Source organism: Danio aesculapii, chromosome 9 (genome assembly GCF_903798145.1).
Source record: "Danio aesculapii chromosome 9, fDanAes4.1, whole genome shotgun sequence".
NCBI classification, from domain to species: domain Eukaryota; kingdom Metazoa; phylum Chordata; class Actinopteri; order Cypriniformes; family Danionidae; genus Danio; species Danio aesculapii.
Window position 1 is genome coordinate 10214880 of NC_079443.1, and position 21236 is coordinate 10236115.

The 21236-nt window shown below is 36.2% G+C and overlaps 1 protein-coding gene across 1 annotated transcript in view; it reads right to left on the reverse strand.

Moving 5' to 3' along the window:
- Positions 1 to 2632: 2632 nt before the first annotated feature.
- Positions 2633 to 21236, reverse strand: part of col4a1 (collagen, type IV, alpha 1) — a 107352-nt gene continuing 88748 nt past the window's right edge. The window contains exons 40-52 of the mRNA XM_056464757.1: positions 21090 to 21188; positions 20720 to 20770; positions 18979 to 19164; positions 16243 to 16376; positions 16081 to 16153; positions 15916 to 15987; positions 14180 to 14308; positions 14000 to 14098; positions 13702 to 13914; positions 11420 to 11597; positions 11225 to 11339; positions 8128 to 8300; positions 2633 to 6965 (exon numbers count right to left, since the gene is read on the reverse strand). Of these exons, the coding sequence (XP_056320732.1) occupies positions 6884 to 6965; positions 8128 to 8300; positions 11225 to 11339; positions 11420 to 11597; positions 13702 to 13914; positions 14000 to 14098; positions 14180 to 14308; positions 15916 to 15987; positions 16081 to 16153; positions 16243 to 16376; positions 18979 to 19164; positions 20720 to 20770; positions 21090 to 21188 (1604 nt within the window). The 3' untranslated portion in view covers positions 2633 to 6883. The remainder of the gene's footprint in view (positions 6966 to 8127; positions 8301 to 11224; positions 11340 to 11419; positions 11598 to 13701; positions 13915 to 13999; positions 14099 to 14179; positions 14309 to 15915; positions 15988 to 16080; positions 16154 to 16242; positions 16377 to 18978; positions 19165 to 20719; positions 20771 to 21089; positions 21189 to 21236) is intronic.

Consider the following 21236-nt stretch of genomic DNA (forward strand, 5'->3'; position numbering starts at 1 on the left):
TTACAGTATGGGAATGAGCTGAATGAAGTTTTATTCAACATTGTGAATGAAAAATAAGTAAGCTTACAGCGCCCTCTCCAGGACAATAGAAGTAAGGTTATGTATGGACGTTACAGTTGACATTTAGCAGATATTGAAGTCAAATTGTTAATTTTAAAATATAAAACAGAAATAATATCCCAGAATTTAAACATATTTCAAATAAAATCCCAAAATTCAAACATACACCTGCAGAATTCTAAAACAGAATGCTTGGCTCAGGGTAGGTGATGATTTATTTCTGACGACTTTTTTCGTCCCGTAACTCTCACAATCTTTTAAGACATTTGGTCTTATTGAGGTTTTGGTGTACTGGTGACGGTGTAGCCCAGTGTTTCTCAACCACGTTCCTGGAGGACCACCATCTCTGTGCATTTTCCCCTTAACCAAACACACCAGCTTCAGATCATCATTAGCAGAGGATGAAATAATTGTAATGGGTGTAACAGACAAAGAATACATTCAAAACATGTGTTAGTGTTAGTGGTTCTTTTGCCCTCCGAGGTCAGCATGACAGTGTGACTGCATGAAGGAAAATGACATGAAAGACATATATGTGTGCAGATTTTAACCATTTAAAGGGCACTTATTATGCTCCTTTTTACAAGATGTAAAATAAGTCTCTGATATCCCTACTGTGTGTATGTTTCAGCTGAACAAATAATGTTTTACAGCTCTTTGAAACAGCCCCTTTTAGCCTTTGTTTTGGTGACTGTCGCTTCAATTCAAAGGAGGTTTTTTCAAATATATATATATATATATATATATATATATATATATATATATATATATATATATATATATATATATATATATATATATATATAGTGGAAGCTATAATTATTAGCCCCCTTTGATTTTTTTTTTTTTTTCCTTTTTAAATATTTGCCAAATGATGTTTAACAGAGCAAGGACATTTTTATAATAACATGTCTGATAATATTTTTTCTTCTAGAGATTTGTTTTATTTCAGCTAGAATAAAAGCAATTTTAAACAAAAAAAAAAATAGGTCAAAATTATTAGCCCTCTGAAGCTATATATTTTTTTCTATAATCCACAGAACAAACCATCGTTATACAATAACTTGCCTAATTACCATACCTGCCTAGCTAACCTAATTACCTAGTTAAACCTTTAAATGTCACTTTAAGCTGTATAGAAGTGTCTTGAAAAATATCTAGTCAAATATTATTTACTGTCATCATGGCAAAGATAAAATAAATCAGTTATTAGAAATGAGTTATTAAAACTATTATGTTTAGAAATGTGTTGAAAAAAAAATCTTCTCTCCATTAAACAGAAATTGGGGGGAAAAATAAACAAGGGGGGCTAATAATTCTGACTTCAACTGTGTGTGTGAGTGTGTATATATATATATATATATATATATATATATATATATATATATATATATATATATATATATATATATATATATTTTAGTGGTGTTAACGCGAGACTCTTATCGAGTATTAAAAAAATATTGCCGTTAATCTATTTTCAAACCTGGGTCTAATTTATGCAAGCCATTGTACCTTTCTAGCCATTCTACCATTCTAATCTACCTTACCAGTGAGCTGTCTGACAAAAAAGTGCCCTTCTGAATCAAATCAGCAGGATCTCCTTCTGGATCTTTCACTTCGAAGACACTACTGACTACGTTTACATGGACATCTGTAATCTAGTTATTTGCCTTAATAGACAATAATATAATTAAGGTCTTTACGTAAAGTGCTTTCATGTAAGAGTTTCCTGTAATTTTGGGTGACTTTAACTGCAGTTCGACGACAGTTTCACCTTCACTCATTATCATTTCATTCATGTCCCTGTGATAAACTGGGGTACACACATAAGGAGTAAGGACTGGTGAGAGTGTTATGGAGTTTGATAACGAATGCCGAATGTAAATAATAAACTTCCGCATTTCGCGATGTGTGTGTGTGCGGTCGTTTACTGATAGCCGCGTGTGTGGATCTTGTCGGAAAAGTCCTACATGACGGAAATAGTTTGATTGCAGTGTTTACTTCAATAATGCCACTAATATATGCATACTCCACATGTCTTAATTTCATTTCTGTTTAGTTCGGTTATGACTTTAGTCGGATTAAGGTTATCAAAAATCGCTGTTTGGAGCTTATGTAGGCCTAGTTCAAAATTCATGTTTAACTGAAGAAACAGTTAGTAAGCACAAGTACATCTTATTGAACATCATTTATTTTCATCACAAATTTCCATAGTAGAACAGTTTCTGAAGCAGTTTGAGATGCATTTTGGAAACAGGAGATGAGCCCCTGGTCTAATGCGCCACCTGGCTTGAGAAACCCGTTCTCAAAGACTTACTTTTAGTCATTATTTGGGTAGCACACATATTCTGAATGCCTTCGGCAGAATTCAAATGAGCCATTTTAATCTAGATTAATTCCAAGATTACAGTGAGATTAATCTTGATTAACCTAAGTCTATAATATGTATATATATATATATATATATATATATATATATATATATATATATATATATATATATATACCCTTATGTACTGTACATGTCTGTGATTGTAGGGTATTAAAAAAGAGACAATAGAACAACACATTTATACAAACATTTTATTTTGACACAGTATAAGAATGGGGGGGCATCACTGAAATCATCTGGCAATGAAAAAACTCAGTATTAATCGACATATTCCAAAGCAAGGGTCGTTAATTCTTCATGGGCCACAAAGTGTGTGTGCGAGGTCAGTGTGTGGGATCTTCACACCGAAATTCATGTAAGGCACTTTAAAAAATTTAAACACAACTAGAAACTAAAACATTGGAACAATTAGATGAACTAAAAGGTCAAAAGCAGGGACGGTTTCGTTAAACCAAGTAGTGTTGATTGCATAGTCAAGTATTATCAGTGTAAAATGAAAGAAAAAATAAGTATAATAATCATCATGAGCAACAATTTCACTGTGTAAATGGGGAATTGTGCAGGTCCTCTGCTAACAGAGGAATTAAGACAAAAGAAAATCACAACATAGGAAAATCGATACGCGGTACGATGCTGGGCAAATTAAAAAAGAAACACAGGAAGGAACATATTTCAAACAGAATTGTTTTTGTGAAGTGAAGAGAAAGTTGTGTTATGGTAAGTTTGCTGAGTTCAAGTTAAAGAGATGTAAGAGACCCCAAAATGTATTGACTTCCATAGTATGAAAGTCAATGGCTCCAAGGTTTCTAGCTCTTTAGTTTTCAACAGAAGAAATAAACTAATAAAGGTTTGAAACCACATCAATATTCACCCCTTGAACCACCCATTTAACTGAGTGAGTCAACAAACATGATTTGAACAGAATGACAAATTTCCTGACAAATACTGATGCTCTGTTTCAATAATTCTTTTGGATTTAAATGTTCTTCAACTGCAGTCATTATAAAGCTGTAGGATACATGGTTGTCGCTCACTGACAAACAAATATTTTGTTTTCTTCAGTGGACAGTAGCTTGGCTAAATATCCATTTCAAGTGTTTATTGTTTTAATAATGTTAATTTATGTTCTTAAAATGACCAATTTAGTATAAAAATCTATTTCTAATCATTCAATAAGCTAATTGTTCTAGTGTAAGTCTTGGTTCACGAAGATTAGATCAAATAGCGATTAATTTGTGAATCTAGCATCCTTAAACAGCTGACAGAAACCAAGATGACTTAAAGGAACATGTTCTTTTATAAAAAAATAGGCTCATTTTACAACTTCTCTAGAGTTAGACAGTTGAGTTTTACCATTTTTAAATCCATTCAGTCGATCTCCAGGTTTGGCAGAAACACTTTTAGCTTAGCTTAGCATAAATCATCGAATCAGATTAGACCAGGGGTCACCAAACTTGTTCCTGGAGGGCCGGTATCCTGCAGATTTTAGCTCCAACCCTAATCAAACACACCTGAACAAGCTAATCAAGGTCTTACTAGGTATATTTGAAACACCCAGGCAGCTGTGTTTAGGCAAGTTGGAGTTAAACCATGCAGGGACACCGGCCCTCCTGGACTGAGATTGGTGATCCCTGGATTAGACCATTAGCATCTCACTCAATAAGTTCAAAAGAAAATTTTGATTTGTTGTCTGTCTTGGTACACAAGGTAACTATAGAATAGTCAAGCTTTAAATGTGAAAATTATTGACTTTCTTCATTGTTTTTGAGTGAGATTCTAATGGTCTAATCTGATTCAATGATCTATGCTAAGCTAATAGTGCTCCCGCCAGACCCAGAGATTGCCTGAATGGATTTAAACTGCCAATGCTCAACTGTTTAACCCTAGGTGACTTAGAGCCTACATACTTCCGAATTAAAAAGTGTTCCTTTAAATCAGGGGTGTCAAACTCTGCAGCCTGGCACAGTTAAGTTCCAACCCAACTCACTTACCTGTAGGTTTCAAACAAGCTTAAAGGACTCAACCAGTTTAATCAGGTGTGTTTAATTAGGGTTAGAACTAAACAGTGAAGATCTGCAGCCCTCTGAGTTTGACACCTGTAATTTATATGATGAAATGTGATATGAAAAATTGATTGGCTGGTATATCGTAATATTCACTGACACAAGGATACAGCGGTATTTACGTAACTGCTGCTCATGCCTTAGTAAAAAGGCTAGCACCATCCCTGCTTCCTAGCGCACTTGGGTGTGTTCAGCATTGGATTATTCTGACTGGAGCTTTAAACAGACATAGAAAGGACTATAAATATCTATATGTGAATGGGAACAAGTTTGATTTGTTCTGTAGGAAGTCTGTAGGAAACGGTTCAAATGACACCACCCTAGCAAAAATGAACCAGGGTTTTATTATAGTAAAAGTGTTTTGGTAGATTGATAACCATGTATGAACATAGTTTAACTACAAATGTTTTAGAATGAAACTATGCTTAGTGTAGCCAAACCATTGATAGTTTGTAGTCAATAACTACAATAACCAGTTTTTTGGGGGGTGGTATTTGTAGTACACTGCAAAAAAGCTTTTCTTACTTCGAGTTTTTGCATTGTTTCTAGTCCAAATATCTAAAAATTCTTACTTTTTCTAGTTGTTGTTTTGTTTTCAGGAATAATACATCAAAATAAGGTGGGTATTCCTTAAACTAAGCTAAATAACCTGTCAATGAGGAAAGTAAAATATTCTTGTTTTTTCAGTTTGAAAGATTATTTTACTTACAATACTGCCAGTTTATTTTAAAATAATACAAGATAATAAAAACTATTAAACAATACAGATAATCTCACTTAATATTTGGAAATTTTACAACTGCTCTAGAGTTAATCAGTTAGGTTTTGCCATTTTTTAATGTATTCGGCCAATAATGTCAAAATAATGTTTGGGGGGAAGACTTTTAGCTTAGCTTAGCATAAATCATTGAATCGAATTAGACCATTAGCATCTTGCTCAAAAATGCTCAAAATGAGTTTTGAAAATGTCCTATTCAAGTTTTAACTCTTCTGTAGGTACATCATGTACAACATGGTACAGTTCTTTGCTGTTGTACCATGACTGCAACAGGTGTAATGATATTAAGCAGCGTTATCTTTGCGAAACGTAATATCATTGCTCCTACTGCAGTCAATGGCTTCAGCAGGAAAGTTCCTTTAGTTTTTATGCCAAAATGAGAGTATAGTTCCTAGCCATAGTACAGAACGTAACTACAAATAGGAAAATTATCAACTTTTTAGATTTTTAAAAATCTATGCTACGCTAAGCTAAAAATGCTCCCGCCAGACCCAGAGATCGACTAAATGTATTTAATAATGGTAAAACTCAACTGTTTAAATCTAGATGAGGTTCTTTTTTAAATGAGCATATTATATGAGCCAGTTGCTTCAGAGAAAAAGTGGTGTGTTGCTTTAATAATTCTGAAAACAAGTATAAAAAGCATATTTTGCAGTGTAAAACAATGCTAAATATTCCTAAGCGCTATTGTTTTTTCTGTATTTTGGCTATGACAAGCTTAATGAAACATTTCAGCGATGAAAGAAATGTGAACAGCCACAGCTGCAAGGAAATATCAGCAAGCATATACATAAAAAACAAGGATCCAAACACGCCAGGTTTCAGTCTAAAAGCCATTCGCCGATGCACAAAAGAAACAGCGCCGAATATTACAGTTTATGTGCCATGACATGGTCTTCTGCAGTGGTTACACAGAGAGAAATCAAAGTAGAAAGGAAAAGGCCCCTTGGTGCTTAAACTCTCATAAGTTTTCATAAATAATGAAGTAGAACAGAATCAATTGTATTTACCTGAAGAGATTATGGCGACAGAGTGTTAGATAACTAAATAGAGCATTATATTTACAACAATAAGCTTGATCTTTGCCTTTCCTACATCAAATAAAAGACGGTGCTAACAAGGTGACGGCGAAGTAGGAAAAACAAACAATCCTCCAATTCCATAACGTTAGTGTTATTTGATTATACATTTTTTTAGAGAGAAAAAAAGATACCGGCATCTGATATCGTTGAGTGGCATGATAAATAAACATGAAATGAAATACATAAAGAGTGTTGGACGGAAACGTGTCCAATTCATAATGTTTTGGAAGATGGTTACCTGCTTACTAATACATATACTCAGTGCAAGTGTAAACAGGCGTCATTCATTAGACACGATGGCACGGCGTTAGTTAACACTTTTTTTTGAATGAAGCAAATGTGCCGGGAGATCTTTGAGGTTCCATTGCTTATAAATGTAGAGACGTATATGTGTTTTTCTGCATGTGTTCTTGAAGTTTTTCTATGGCTTTCATAGAAGTAGCACCAAACAGTACATTAGTTGTTTTGTTCATTAAACTGGAAGAGAAAGAGTACTGAGGCTGGATTATACCCTCTTCATGCACACTTGACACCTGCTGATGTGAGTTCGTAGACTTCCGGCCTTTAACGTTGCAGGGACAGGTTTCCTGTAAACAAAATGCAAAGATACATTAGACTAATAAATGTAAATGTAAATTAGACTAATAAATAGTAAATGTAAATAATTAGTGTTATTTTTTTATTGTAAGAATCTTCAAAGGTAAATGAGTTTTTGATTAAAACAATTTAATCACACAATTTTAAATTAAAGTTTATGTCTTAGTTTTGAATTAACATCTTGATTAACATTTTGATTTATGATATACTAAAATAAAGTAACCCTGCCAGACCCAGTGACCATCTAAATGGATTTAAAACTGGTAAAACTCAACTGTTTATTTAAAAAAAGTGGCGTGTTTCTTTAAATGATTTGTTTGTTTGTTTGTTTGTTAGACTTTTTTAATCCCAAAGGAAAATTCACGTCACAGCAGAGCTCTCCATACTAAAGACAGATAAAATAATAAATAAATAAATAAACAAATAAATAAATAAATAAATAAAGTATAATTATATATAATAAATAAATAAATAATAAATAAATACATTTATTAAATAAATAAATAAGGTATAATTATAATTAATAAATAAATAATAAATAAATGAATATGTTAAATAAATAAATGAATTTGTTAAATAAATAAATAAAGTATAATTATAATTAATAAATAAATAATAAATAAATACATTTATTAAATAATAATTAAATAAATAAATAATTATGATATGATATGAAAACAAATGCAGGAATGTAAATTAAAATATTTCTATATTGTATTTTTATTGTAATGATAAACAGAAGTAAAAGAGTTGTTGACCAAAAAGAAGGGTAAAAAATGGTGGAAAAGAAAAAAAAATCTATTATTTCACTTCAGAATTGCATTTATAATATTTCGTTTTGTATATTCCATTAACAAACTGCATTTCAAACTCAGTACAGGCCCTTTCATCAATGAAACTATGCCTAGCAACTGATTTGGACTTGTTTATTGTAGAGTATATTGAAAATAATAACAAATCATAAATTTTAAGGAGTTGCTACTGCAGAAACTGAATGTTTAGATGCTGTTCAAATCTCCTTTAAATGAAATGCGTAATAATACATTATCCCAATTGCATGTTTAATAATTAAATAAAACAATCCATGATTTTTAAATGCATTGTAACTAAATGAATTAATAAACTGTATAAAATAAGTAAGTAAAAGCTTACGTAAACATATCGCTGTCTTCTATGGTGGCTAACCAGAAGCTGTAGGAATTGGCGTAGTAGTTGCAGGTGCCGCGACCGTGACACTCGATGAAGGGAGCCGAGCGGAACTCTTCAAGACAAGAGCCAGGAGAAGCCAAAGCCTGACCGGAGCCCTCAGCACCAGCGCTCGTATGCTGTTAGCATATTAGAATGTACAACATTTAGTTTATTTGCAATATAGTGTATATATGATGATGTAGAAATTCATCAGGGGCCTCATGTATCATTTATTAACAATTATGTGATTTAGAACATATAAAAGCATTTGCAAATGTATCAAACCATTAGTCTATGGCAATGGCAGTGTTGGCCTTATGAGAGGACATTCGAGGCTCCAAGGTGGCAGTGTGGGCAATGAGTGGCTTCTTGGTGAGTGATGTATTTAAAGCTATTATTAGACTTTCCTCCTCCATTTCTGTGTTTAATTCTGTTTTAAAGACCTATCTACAGTATTTTCTCTTGCTTTTAAAACTACTTGATAACTGTTTTATTGCTTTTATTTGTTAAATGTTTCTTTTATATTCTGCTTCTCTGTCTTTAGCACTCCTATGTACAGCACTTTGGTCAACCTTGGTTGTTTTTAAATGTGCTTTATAAATAAATATTGTTGTTGCTGATTATTCCAGCAATTTTTTAAAATTTATTTTATTGAGGGCAATTATTTACTGCATATCAGAAGACCGCGGTTATCCATTAAATACGTGGCTGTTAACCCCCTCAATAACCGACAAACTGACAAAGAGCGCAGACACAACGATGCCCATTCTCGCACTCGGTCAGAGGGCGATTGGGCAGCTGAAATGCTGGTGGCACTGGCTTGATAAGAGCGGGGGGGTGCTGCTATACCGCCCTTACAAAGTGTTCCTCTAATACATCTGTGTCTCCCAGACATGGATACTACACCAGACAGTAAAGTGTCGCCCACAATTGAGGCAACTCTCTCCTCAAAGGGTGTTAGTTCAGTATCCACTGTTTCCCCGCCTGTTCGGTCCACACTTTGACAGTGCACCGCTGTTCTGCTCTTAACCTGCACCTTTACATCAGACCATTTCTTTTTTAATTCACTCACAGTGCGATGTTCAGACCCCACTGCGTTAACCGCGTAAGCTAAACTCTCCCACTCTATTGTTTTTCTTTTGTTATTAATTCCGGAGGACAAACTTGCAAATAACACAGTTTTTCTCCGGTCTACCTCCGATAGGAGCACCTCCAATTAACATTCTGTGAAGTTTCTCTTCTTGCTTGCTTTTGCCATTGCTTTTTCGTTTGGTTTTGCCAAAGTGGTTCATTACCATATTTATTAGGGAGAGGGGGAGTTTTGCACTTGTGCACGTGTGCTTAGTTTCATGTAAATTCAGATGTATAAAGAGAATATGCGTAGGATTTCGCGTATGCAGTGTTTCATACATCTGAATTTTTTTACTGTGCATGCACATTTACAGCTTTAGTTTTAGTATTGATTAAACGCAAGTCTTCATACATGAGGCCCCAGATGATTTGAATAGCTTAAGTTGGAGGAAAAAATAAATAAATTAATAAATAAATAAATATATACACACACACACACATATATATATATATATATATATATATATATATATATATATATATATATATATATATATATATATATATATATATACTTAAATTAAATACACAAATCATAATATCAGATGCAACTATTTGAGATTCTGAGGTTTCAAAAAATCTAAATATCAAGTAAAACTTTACATTTTAAATTCAAGTTCTTAGCAACGAATATTACTAATCAAAAATTATGTTTTGACATTTACAGAAATTTGCTAAATATTTTCATGAAAATTCAAATGATTTTTAACATTAAATCTATATTTTTGAGTGAATGTATTGCCAAAAATGCAGTACAACATACTGATTTTGTGGTTCAGGGTGCAATAATACTATTGGGTAACACTATTTTTTTTTCACAATCGCCAGTGATCTAATCCTTGCAGATCGCTAGTAAACACACAGATCACATAGGACTACAAATCTGCTGGTATATGGACTACAAGTTCTAATCATGCACCGCACATACTCACACACACATACACACGCACGCACGCACGCACGCACGCACACACACACACACACCTAGATCATGATTGATTACACTCAAACAGCAGGGAGCTGCTCAAAGACTGATTAGATGGACTTTTAAAGCAGAACAGAGACACACTAGTTGCTTAGTCTTGTAAGCAGTTTTGTAAATTTTAAAAACAAGGCAATTTTTCAACAAATTGCCTTGTTTATCCCTGTATATGGCCTGCCTTTTGAGCTGTCGCCTGGTTATGACCACGACTCTGGATTTCCTGTGTACATCTGTTTGCCCCTGTGTTGACCGTTGCTTGCCTGACCATTCTTATTAATAAACCCTGCATTTGGATATGAACTCTGATGTCAGCGTCCACTTCACATTGCAATTTTGATGGTGCATTTGAGTATTAGTATCTATTAGTATGCTTAATATCTGCTTATACTGCTCCTTCAACAGACATTAAACTGACTATAAGAAAATTTGCAAGTACATGTTAACTTACAATAACCCTAACCCCAACCTAACAGTCTACTTATAATCTGAGAATTAGTCGGCATGTAGATGCAATGTAACTTAAATTCAACAAATGGACTATCAAAATAAAGTGTGACCTACTATTGTATTGTATAATAAAAACCAAGTAGTTAATAAAAAAAAGAATAAACAATTGTATTGATTAATTTAACTGTAAATTTGCAGTACTAACATCTACATATCTTTAGTTTTACTCTGCTATACTCTATTGCTCTATTTTTTTTACTATGTCAATGTTTTCTTTTTTGTAAATTAAATAAATATATATGTAGTGAAGCACAGCACTGTGTTTATTTACACTTGTGCAGCTCAAGATGCAATATTTCAGCTGCTTGATTCACACGAAAAAAACCAATATATTCTGAGCTCTCATCATTGAAACGAGCAGTGCATTCGTTTACATTTACAGTATGTACATTCGCATTATTTGATCAGTCGACTTTGTTTCAAAATATTTGGTTTTCTTACCATAACGAAAGAGTATCCAATCCAGAGTGAAGCCCACCCATCAGGACAGTTTGGAATTTGTATGGTCTGACTGTGCACAGCTATAACCATAGCCGGAGCCTCACACACAGCACATCTGTCACAGGAAAACACACATATACATGGGAACCAAGAACACACTCATGGATATCCCAAACATTCATAAATATCACAGACCTGCTGATGAAGGGTTTGATGCTCTCGCCTGTGACGGGGGCCATGCTCATGGGCATGGGCTCTGGAGTGGTCAGCCAGTAGGAATAGTCATTACGAGACGCAAAGTTGCAAACATTGTTGATGTTACAGAAGAGGAACGGCATTGGGCTGAACTTCCTCAAGCAACTACCAGCTGTACCTACAGGGTACAAAGAACAGTACAAAGAACAAAAAAAATGTCAGGGACTGTGTACCTAGAAATAAATATTACATAAGAACCAGCATTAATGTCACAGCGATTTGTAAGTATCAAGTACTATAAATGTTTGATATGTTTCATATAATTCACATTAAAAAATTAATAACCAGGCAATGCTCTGAACACAAAAGAGAATGTAAAATAGCCAAACAAAAACAAAACTAGGTCAAACTACATGTAATGAAAACAAAAAGTCCATAACAGTTAAAGATATATAATGAACTTGTTGTCTTGTGTTGTTTTGATTATGCTTATACATTAATAAGGCTTATTCATTTATTTGATAAAAGCAGTAAAATAATTTAATATTTCAACTGTAAGAAGCTTCTTTTTTATATATATTGTAAACCAAACCATAATCGTATTAAAGCTTGTTGTAAACTAAGCTGTAGGAAGAATAACAGCTAAAGGATGTTGTTAGGTACAAATTTTACAGTTCCACAGGGCTTAGTGAAGTTTAGTTATAAACAAATTTCGAAAGGGTCACGTGCTTATGATTGCTAGCGGCTGGATCCGCATTATCCAATTCTCAATGCACCAATCAGACGACTCCTAAGCTACTACAAATACCCTGGGTTACGTACCACCGCTATCTTCGTTTTGAAGAATTCCCCCATCCACCCCTACTCCTCCTTCTTCCTAGATGGGTGACACGGTGGCCCAGTGCTTAGCACTGTTGCCTCACAGCAAGAATGTCTCTGGTTCTAGGCTTTACCAAACCAGCAGACATTTCTGTGCGGAGTTTGCATTTTCTCCCCGTGCTCACGTGGGTTTCCCCCGGGTTCTCCTGTTTCCTCCCACCGTCCAAAAAACATGCAACATAAGTTAATTGACTAATCCAAACCGGCACTATAGACATGCTCCTAGTAAATGGTTATCTCTCAAGAGCAATCACTGGCTGTTCTTTGGTTATTACAGCGGGGGAGTTCTCGAGATCTACCTGAGCTCAAACTCCCCTCTCGCCTTGCAACGGGAGGGAGCCCCGGGCTCAAGGATCTTATGAGCTCAGGGCTCTCTCCCGGGACAGCATGCCAAACAAGCTTATAACTAATCATCAGCTAAGTGTGAACTCTTGAATTACTTTTATAACAGAACCAAAGCCAACCCAGTGAAAGGGGTGGTTCTTTTTTTTTCTCAAAAAGTGGACCTTTTTCCAGTTATTCAACTCATTTTCTATTTAATTATGAGGATTAAATACAAGACTTTTTGTGAGATTTTAAGCACGTTTTGCTGAATTAGCTTGTCAGATGGTCCCACATTTTGATGTACCGAAAACATTTTCTAAAGATTTAAAATAAAGAAATATGAAGAGGCTACTTATTTTTAGGTTACTTTATGATATATCACTGTGGGAAAATAGCAATCTGTGGCCTATTGTAATTTATTAGGCAAAAAACAAACTGGCCAACACATTCAACTTTCCTTAGTCTCAGAATTTGGCCATTTGAATAATAATAAAAAATAAATACATTTGAAAAAAAAACAAAAAACATAATAATAATGTAGAACTTCCAAATTTTTCCAGATTCTCTTCTTATAAAAAGTACATTTGAATTTATATATAACAACAATAGCCTAACAAGTATTAATATGGGCTGCTTTTGGTGTTTCACAACTTTTAGTGGGGGGTGGGTCTTTCGAACTACCTGAACCCAGCCACATAATTATTGCAAACTTTTGACCATTATGGTGTGTTTCCACCAAAGTTTTAATTAAAATAAATTTTATTTCATTTTTGATTGATGTTATTTTAACTTTAAAAATAACGGATATCAGTGTCACTTTTGAGCTTGCCATTCAATCACAGTGGAGGAGGGACAGGACAATACCATGCAACTTTTAACAAATAATCTGCTAAAGACTTGTAAAGGTACAGCGGGTATACTCTATCATAGTAACTGACTAAAAAAAAAATGCTGTGCTGCAAAAATGCTGACAGGTGAGGGTTTTTAGAACAGCGCTTGCATTTCTGCAGCACAAAAACATTTTCGGTGGACATGCACCTATAATGTGTGCATATAATATGTTTGTTTTCTGTGCTGACCTAGATCTTGCCCATGTGACCTTTCATTGCCCTGGACATAAAGCAGTGAATATCCATCATAGATTGGCGTCGTTCCCTGTGGGCAATATGGAACATCAATAGTCTGACTGTGGCGAGTTACAAGGAAGCCGTGGTCCATTGAGGAAGGGCCTGGAGGGCCGATGTGACCTGGGATACCATCAGGCCCTGGCGGTCCGGGGTACCCTCTGGGCCCTACAGAAAAGAAAATAGGGGTTGATAAAATTAGGGATCAGCATGTAATGGATGAAAAGCTGTATCTGTGTATCTGTGCACTTGCCAGGGGGTCCAGTTTGTCCAGGCTCTCCTTTGGCCCCAGGATGTCCATTATAGCCAGGTGTCCCATCGCTTCCTTTTAAACCCTGAAGTCCCATCACACCTAGGAAAGTGTGTTTGTGTTAAAAGATGCCGACCTTTTGTTTTCAGACACTTGTAAGTTCAGATATTAAAAAAGCCTCACCCTGTTGTCCTTTCGTCCCAGGGAAGCCTTGAATTCCAATTAGACCTTGGGGACCCTGTGGTCCTGGAGGACCTGGATCTCCCTTTATAAATGTGTGTGGCCCAGGGGGTCCAGGGGGACCTTCACTACCTTGAACATATTAAAGGAAGAAATTCAGTCAAACATTCAGTCAAGAGTATTCAGAACATCCATACCTTCATGAGTTCAATATTTTAGATTTTAACAAATCTCTGTGTATTGAGCATCAATTAAAACCACAGGGTGCTGTCAAAATCAATGAAATATCGCTATCTGCCTGTCCAGTGATGACATGATTTTCTTACCCTATGAGAAGAGCATGCTTCCTAATTATTCATGACAGCACATGCTTTCCTGACCTGCAGAGCTGTGAGACTGCGCATGGCACATAATTTAAACGAGTCAAATATTTTATTTAAAAAAAGCAATATTTTTAAACAAGGTGCAGATTTAAACCTCAGCTGGATGTTTTCATTCACTTAGAGTTGTGTTGCACACTGCATGGAAGGTCATTATCAAAAACCCATAATAGGGGCTCTTTAATAAATTACTTTTAGCAGACCACGGATAACCCCAAAAACATATTATGCAGCAATATTATGAATGTACAGTGCATCCGGAAAGTATTCATAAAGCTTCACTTTTTCCACATTTTTTTTATGTTACAGCCTTATTCCAAAATGGATTAAATTCATTTATTTCTTCAAATTTTACAAAAAATACCCCATAATGAAAATGTGAAAAAATATTTTTTTTTAACTTGTTGCAAATTTATTACAAATAAAAAACTTGAAAAATCACATGTACATAAGTATTCACAGCCTTTGCTCAATACTTTTGTTGATGCACCTTTGGCAGCAACTACAGCCTCAAGTCTATTTGGATATGATGCCACAAGCTTGGCACACCTGTCTTTGGGAATTTTTGCCCATTCCTCTTTGCAGTACCTCTCAAGCTCTTTCAGGCTGAAAAAGAAACAACTATGTACAGCTATTTTCAGATCTCTCCAGAGATTTTCAATTGGATTTAGGTCTGTGCTCTGGCTGGGCCACTCAAGGACATTCACTGAGTTGTTGTGTAGCCACTCCATTGATATTTGGTAGTGTTCTTTGGGTCCTGCTGGAAGATGAACCGTCGCCCCATTCTAAGGTCAAGAGCATTCTGAAGCAGGTTTTCATTCAGGATGTCTCTGTACATTGCTGCATCCATTTCCCTCTCTATCATGACTAGTCTTCCAGTTCCTGCTGCTGAAAAACATCCCCACAGCATGATGCTGCCACCACCATGCTTCACTATAGGGATGGTATTAGCCTGGTGGTGCCTGGTTTTCTCCAAACGTAACGCCTGGCATTCACTCCAAAGAGTTCAATTTTAGTCTCATCAGACCAGAAAATTTTGTTTCTTATGGTCTGAGAGTCCATAAGACCATAACATTTCAAGCAGAGAGTGGCTTTCGTCTGGCTACTCTACCATACAGGCCTGATTGGTGGATTGCTGTACAGATGTTTGTCCTTCTAAAAGATTCTCCTCTCTCTATAGAAGAATGCTGGAGCTTGGACAAAGTGACCATCGGGTTATTGATCACCTCACTGACTAAGGCCGTTCTCCCCCGATCACTTAGCTTAGATGGCCGGCCAGCTCTAGGAAGAGTGCTGGTGGTTCCAAACATCTTCCACTTACGGATTATGTATATTTGAGTTCACCCTTTTTTTTCATACCTTTGAGACCTGGGAATCCTCTGTCACCTCCTTCACCCTTAGAACCAATCACTCCTTGTTCACCCTTTGTACCTGAAATGACAGAGCCACACATTGACTGGTGACCCACAGCACAAGTACAATGCAATGCAACATTCCAAAACACATTTCCATTAGGAATCTCACCAGGGAAACCAGGAACACCCTGTGGTCCCATCTCACCCTTTGGTCCATTATAACCAGGCAACCCAGGCTCACCCTACAGAGCAAAATTGTATTAAATTATGCGGTTTATATCACATTTGAAAGAACAATTCTGTTTCCTATAGTTAGTCATAACAAACTCACAGAAACGCCAAGGAAACCTTTGTCTCCTTTATAACCCTGAGAGCCTGGTGCACCTTGGAAGCCCACATCTCCCTTTTCTCCTTTCGATCCAGCACTTCCTGGAGTTCCAGGTGGACCTTGTTCACCAGTCACACCTGTGATAAAAAATTAAACAAAAAACTTAACGTGAGTAAGTTGACATTAGCAACACATATTCAGCAGCAGAATACAGCTGTTCATCCTGTTTTAGAGTAAAAAAAATAAAGTTATACTACAATATAGTACACACTGCAGCATAGACAATTGTTATCAGTATTTCATTGCAATGATTCTCCAACTTCTTCTCACCTCTAATCAAAGAACAAAAACAAACAAAAGAATCACAGCCAGTCTGTTGTAGTGTGAGAAATTTGACCATTGTAGACTGCAGTTTAATTAACAGCCACCATCATTAAAGGAAACCTATTATGCACCTTTTATAAGATGTAAAATAAGGCCCAATCCCAATTCTATTTTTGTACCTCTACCCCTTTCCCTTCCCCTTGAAACAGAGTGTGAAGGGTAAGGGTTTTAAATTTTACCCCTAAGAAATAGGACAGCACTACAACACCTGCACACGTCATCATATGTCATCGCGATCTCACACTTCATAAAAGATCGACAATCGCGACTGCTGTAGTTATTCCAGGTGCGTTATTTTTTGGTATTTATCTTAAGGAAATCACTTAAGGCAATGATATCATGTTATCATAACAATATAATGACAATGACAATGGCAATAAGCTCGTAACTGTTCTTTTAATTTACACATTGGCCATATTCATCTATGTAAACACAGAAAAGACAACATTAACATTATACGAGACACTGTAAAAAGCTCATTCCCAGCCACTAGACTTTTCTGACAGGAGATTAAAGTGTCATTGAGTGTCATATGTGAAAGTATGCTGTGGGAATTCTGTACAGGTTATTATTATGGATTATACTGTAGATAGCTAAATTAGTGGTTTTTATTTTAGCGTTTTTAAAAGCATGACGATAAATCACGAATGCCGTGAGGAATGTATTAAAAAATTTGCTTTGTTTGCTGTAAGAATTTGTAATGTAACATACAGTCCGGAGGTAAAATTTCATTTTCAAGAGACTAGATGAACTTAGAATGCATAAATTATGTTTTATGTATTTCTAAAATAGTCGTGCTTGGTGTCATTCATCTCCATACATAATTGTACAGCTCATGATCTAGGACATAGGATGATAACTTGTATGCTTGGTGTCGTTTCAAAAGTTAAAGTTTTAGTCTGTCTTGGGATGGTTCAGACCAGTGAGGGGAACAAAGAAGGTTTCCTGCGTGACTTTTCCTCTCACGCCATAAGTCAGTCAGGAGAGTCTGGTAGTTATCTGACCAATGCCTTTAAATACCTGTTACACCGCCCCCAAACACTTCGCAGAAAGGTATTGGCAGAAGGTCTCCACAGAAGTGTCCTTGACACGAAGGGGCAAACGTTTCTTATTTTCTGGCAAATTAAACTCAGTTCAAATATTTGCATCTCGCGTATCCTCTGATCTGAACCACAAACTCCACGGCAACGAAAGGACTTCTTAAAAGACTTCATCTTCCGAGCATCAGAGAAACTCGCACAACAAGAGGAAGAGAGACCCACTAAATTCAAATTTAGTCATGCAGTATACTGTGCCCCTTTATCAACTAGGTGTTTTTAGAGTCTTGGTGGTTCTTAATAGTTGTGGAGAACTGAGTTAGATCTGGCATTCTTTTACCTAAATTCTTTATTTCCTCGCTTTCCTTCTTTTCTATGTTTTTGTTGTTATGTTTTGTACGTTTGTTCTTATATGTTAGACTAGTCAATAAATCACAATATACAACAACATTGGATTGACATTTGTCTCACAAACAAAGTCACTTTAATGATAGACCCTTGCTACCTGCTTATTAAGTTTACTAAAACTTCTAAACTATTCATCTATTTCACAAGAAATAGTTATAATTCCCTCTCTAAATAAATAAATTATGACAGAGTCCACTTAGACGAGCAGGCAAAGACATTGTTATATTTATTTTGTTAAATTAAGTATAAGTTAATTTTGAATATTTTTAGAATTAATAATAACTTGTTATTATTAATCATTAATATTCATAAATGTAGCTAATTTCACTACAGTAATAATGACAAAAAAACTAATATGTGGATCTCTTGACTTCCATGTGCAGCCATGCTGCCATTGTAGCTAGTGTCTTCTGGGAAATTTTCCTACCCCTTGGTTTCGAGTGTGGTCCTGAAAAATCTCAAGTTTCAAGGGCTATCTAGCCCTTCCCCTTAGCTCCATGCCATCAAATTAAAGGGAATGGGGTCACCCCTACCCTTTCACATGAATGTACAAAACAAGGGGTAGGGTTAAGAGGAATGTCTAAGGAGAATTGGGAGTGGGCCAAAATCTCTAATATCCTTAGGGTGTGTATGTGAATTTTCAGCTCAAAATACCCCACAAATATTATTATAACTCTTTGAAACTGCCCTTTTTAGGCTTTGATACAATTTGTGCCATTTTGATGACTGTCGCATTACTGTAGACTCCCTGCAGACTCCATTGTTATGCTGTTATGGGCTCAACTAATCTCATAAAACAATTTTCAGATTTTCCAGACAAGCTCTTGCAAACAACATAAAGTGTGCACCAAACATATAAACGTGAAAGCCCCTTATAATGAACTTGTATGGTGAGGTGTTTAGGCTTCACCTTTTTCTCCTGGCTGCCCCTGGCCTCCTCTGTCCCCTTTAGGCCCCTCCATGGCTTGTCCTGGAAGTCCTCTCTCCCCAGGCCGACCTTGATCCCCTGGGAATCCTGACAGACCCTTATCACCTTTGGTTCCCGGTATACCTGGACTGCCGGGAATGCCAGGAAGACCAGGGTTGCCTTTGTCACCTGTGTGGAGACATTTTATTACTTACTAATAATTCAATTTAATTACTTGTGATAACAATACATCTATAATGTTAATTGAAAATTAATAACTAAAATGTATTCATTCTTAAGCATGAGCTCAAACTCCCCTCTCGCCCTGCTAATGGAAGGAAGCCCAGGGCTCGAGGATCTTATAAGCTCAGGGTTCTCTCCTGGGACAGCATGCCAAGCAAGCTTATTACCAATCATAAGCTAAGTGTAAACTCTTGAAATAATTCTGAGATTTGTCTGTGTTTCTTTAGCAATAACATTTCCAAAACGCTAGTAGGCAGTGGGGTTTCTATGTTCTAATTTGTCAAGTATTCTGGGAATGTGAGCAATGCTTCTGTAACAGTAGCTCAAACCCCCTCATTCAGGAAAGAAAGAGGCAGGAACCAGCAAATGTTCAATCATTTTTTATCATAAAATAAAAAGGAAAAAGCAAGCATTCTGATCTCCTCTGCGGCACTTGGGACTTTTTAAACCTCTCCACTCCTGTGTCTTTTACACAGATATTGCATTCTGCACCATCACAACGTGTATTTCAAGAGTTCACACTTAGCTGATGATTGGTAATAAAGTGTGTTTGGCATGCTGTCCCGGGAGAGAGCCCTGAGCTCAGAAGATCCTTAAACCCAGGGCTCCCTCCTGTTTCAGCAGGAGATAAATCTCCACCTAATTTGTTCGCTCAGCCTATTCCTTGATTATTAGGGGTTGGCATGGCGAAATGAACTTCACCAACTATACCGGCATATGGTTATACAGTGAATGCCTAGTATTAAAAACTCATACTGTGCCAATTTGGTTTATTGAATTCACTTATACTGCATGTCTTTGGACTGTATTAGGAAACAGGAGTACTGAAAGGAAACCCAAGCAAACACAGGGAGAACATATAAACTTCACACAGAAACGCCAGCTGTCCCAGCTGAGACTTGAACCAGCAACCTTCTTGCTGTGAGGCAACAGCACTAGTTACTGAGCCACCATGCCACCCTGGATTAGTCTAGGAAAGAGGGGGATGAGTAGGGGTGGATGGGGGGATTGTTTAAGGCGAAGATGACTAAAGCTGCGGTCACATTGAGCTTTACCTCCCATAGACTTCCATTCATACGCATGCGGATGCGTCAGACTGGAAATGCAAGGTCATGCGTCCAGTTTCGCATCAAAATCGCATCACTTGACTGCGTGAGACCAATTGAGTATCAAAACAGGACCTCTCTGGACAGAATTTTAAAACATGGAGCAATCACTCGCTTTTTTAATGTCTAATCATCTTGTTTAATCCCGCCCCATTTTCGCCGCGCCGCACGACAGAATTTCGCACACACAAAGCCCGGTGTGACCGTAGCTTAAGGCAAAAAAATCTGGTTATTTACAGTATGTGCGTTTGGATTGGTAAATCATATGATGGCTAATGCGGGACCAGCTGTGGTCAATCATAAGCATGTGATCCTCTGGAAACTAGTTCATAAATAAATCTCACTAAATTTCATTTCTTTAAACAGATCCTAATTATTGGGCATCTGATTCTAACCTTTGCCGCCAGGTTCTCCACGAGATCCGGGCAATCCTCTCCCAGGTACACCTGAAAAAGAACAATTGTTTGTCTTTAGATCAATGGGTTTCTTTCACTAACCATGTATATGACCAAAATGTGTACTTAAAACTGTGTATAAGCATTTTCACAAACAAATCATGATCCATGATATTAATGCATACTAAAATTTTATCATAAACATACAAAAAATTATTATTATGGGTGCCCTTATAAACAATTTATAATACGTTTATGGTAAAATGTTTAGGTATGGATATTTAACCTATATTTAACCTATATAAAACAGTCAAAGAAGGTGAAGCATTGAATATGACAGTATTTCACCTTCAGAGCTAAAGAATCTTACCGGGCTCCCCTCTCTCTCCAGTGAATCCAGGAATGCCATCTTGCCCAGATTTACCTTTTTCCCCATGGGGACCTGGAGGACCCTGTAGACCAGGCTCACCTAGTCACACAACACACACATGCACAAAAATCGCTTTAGGATTTTCAC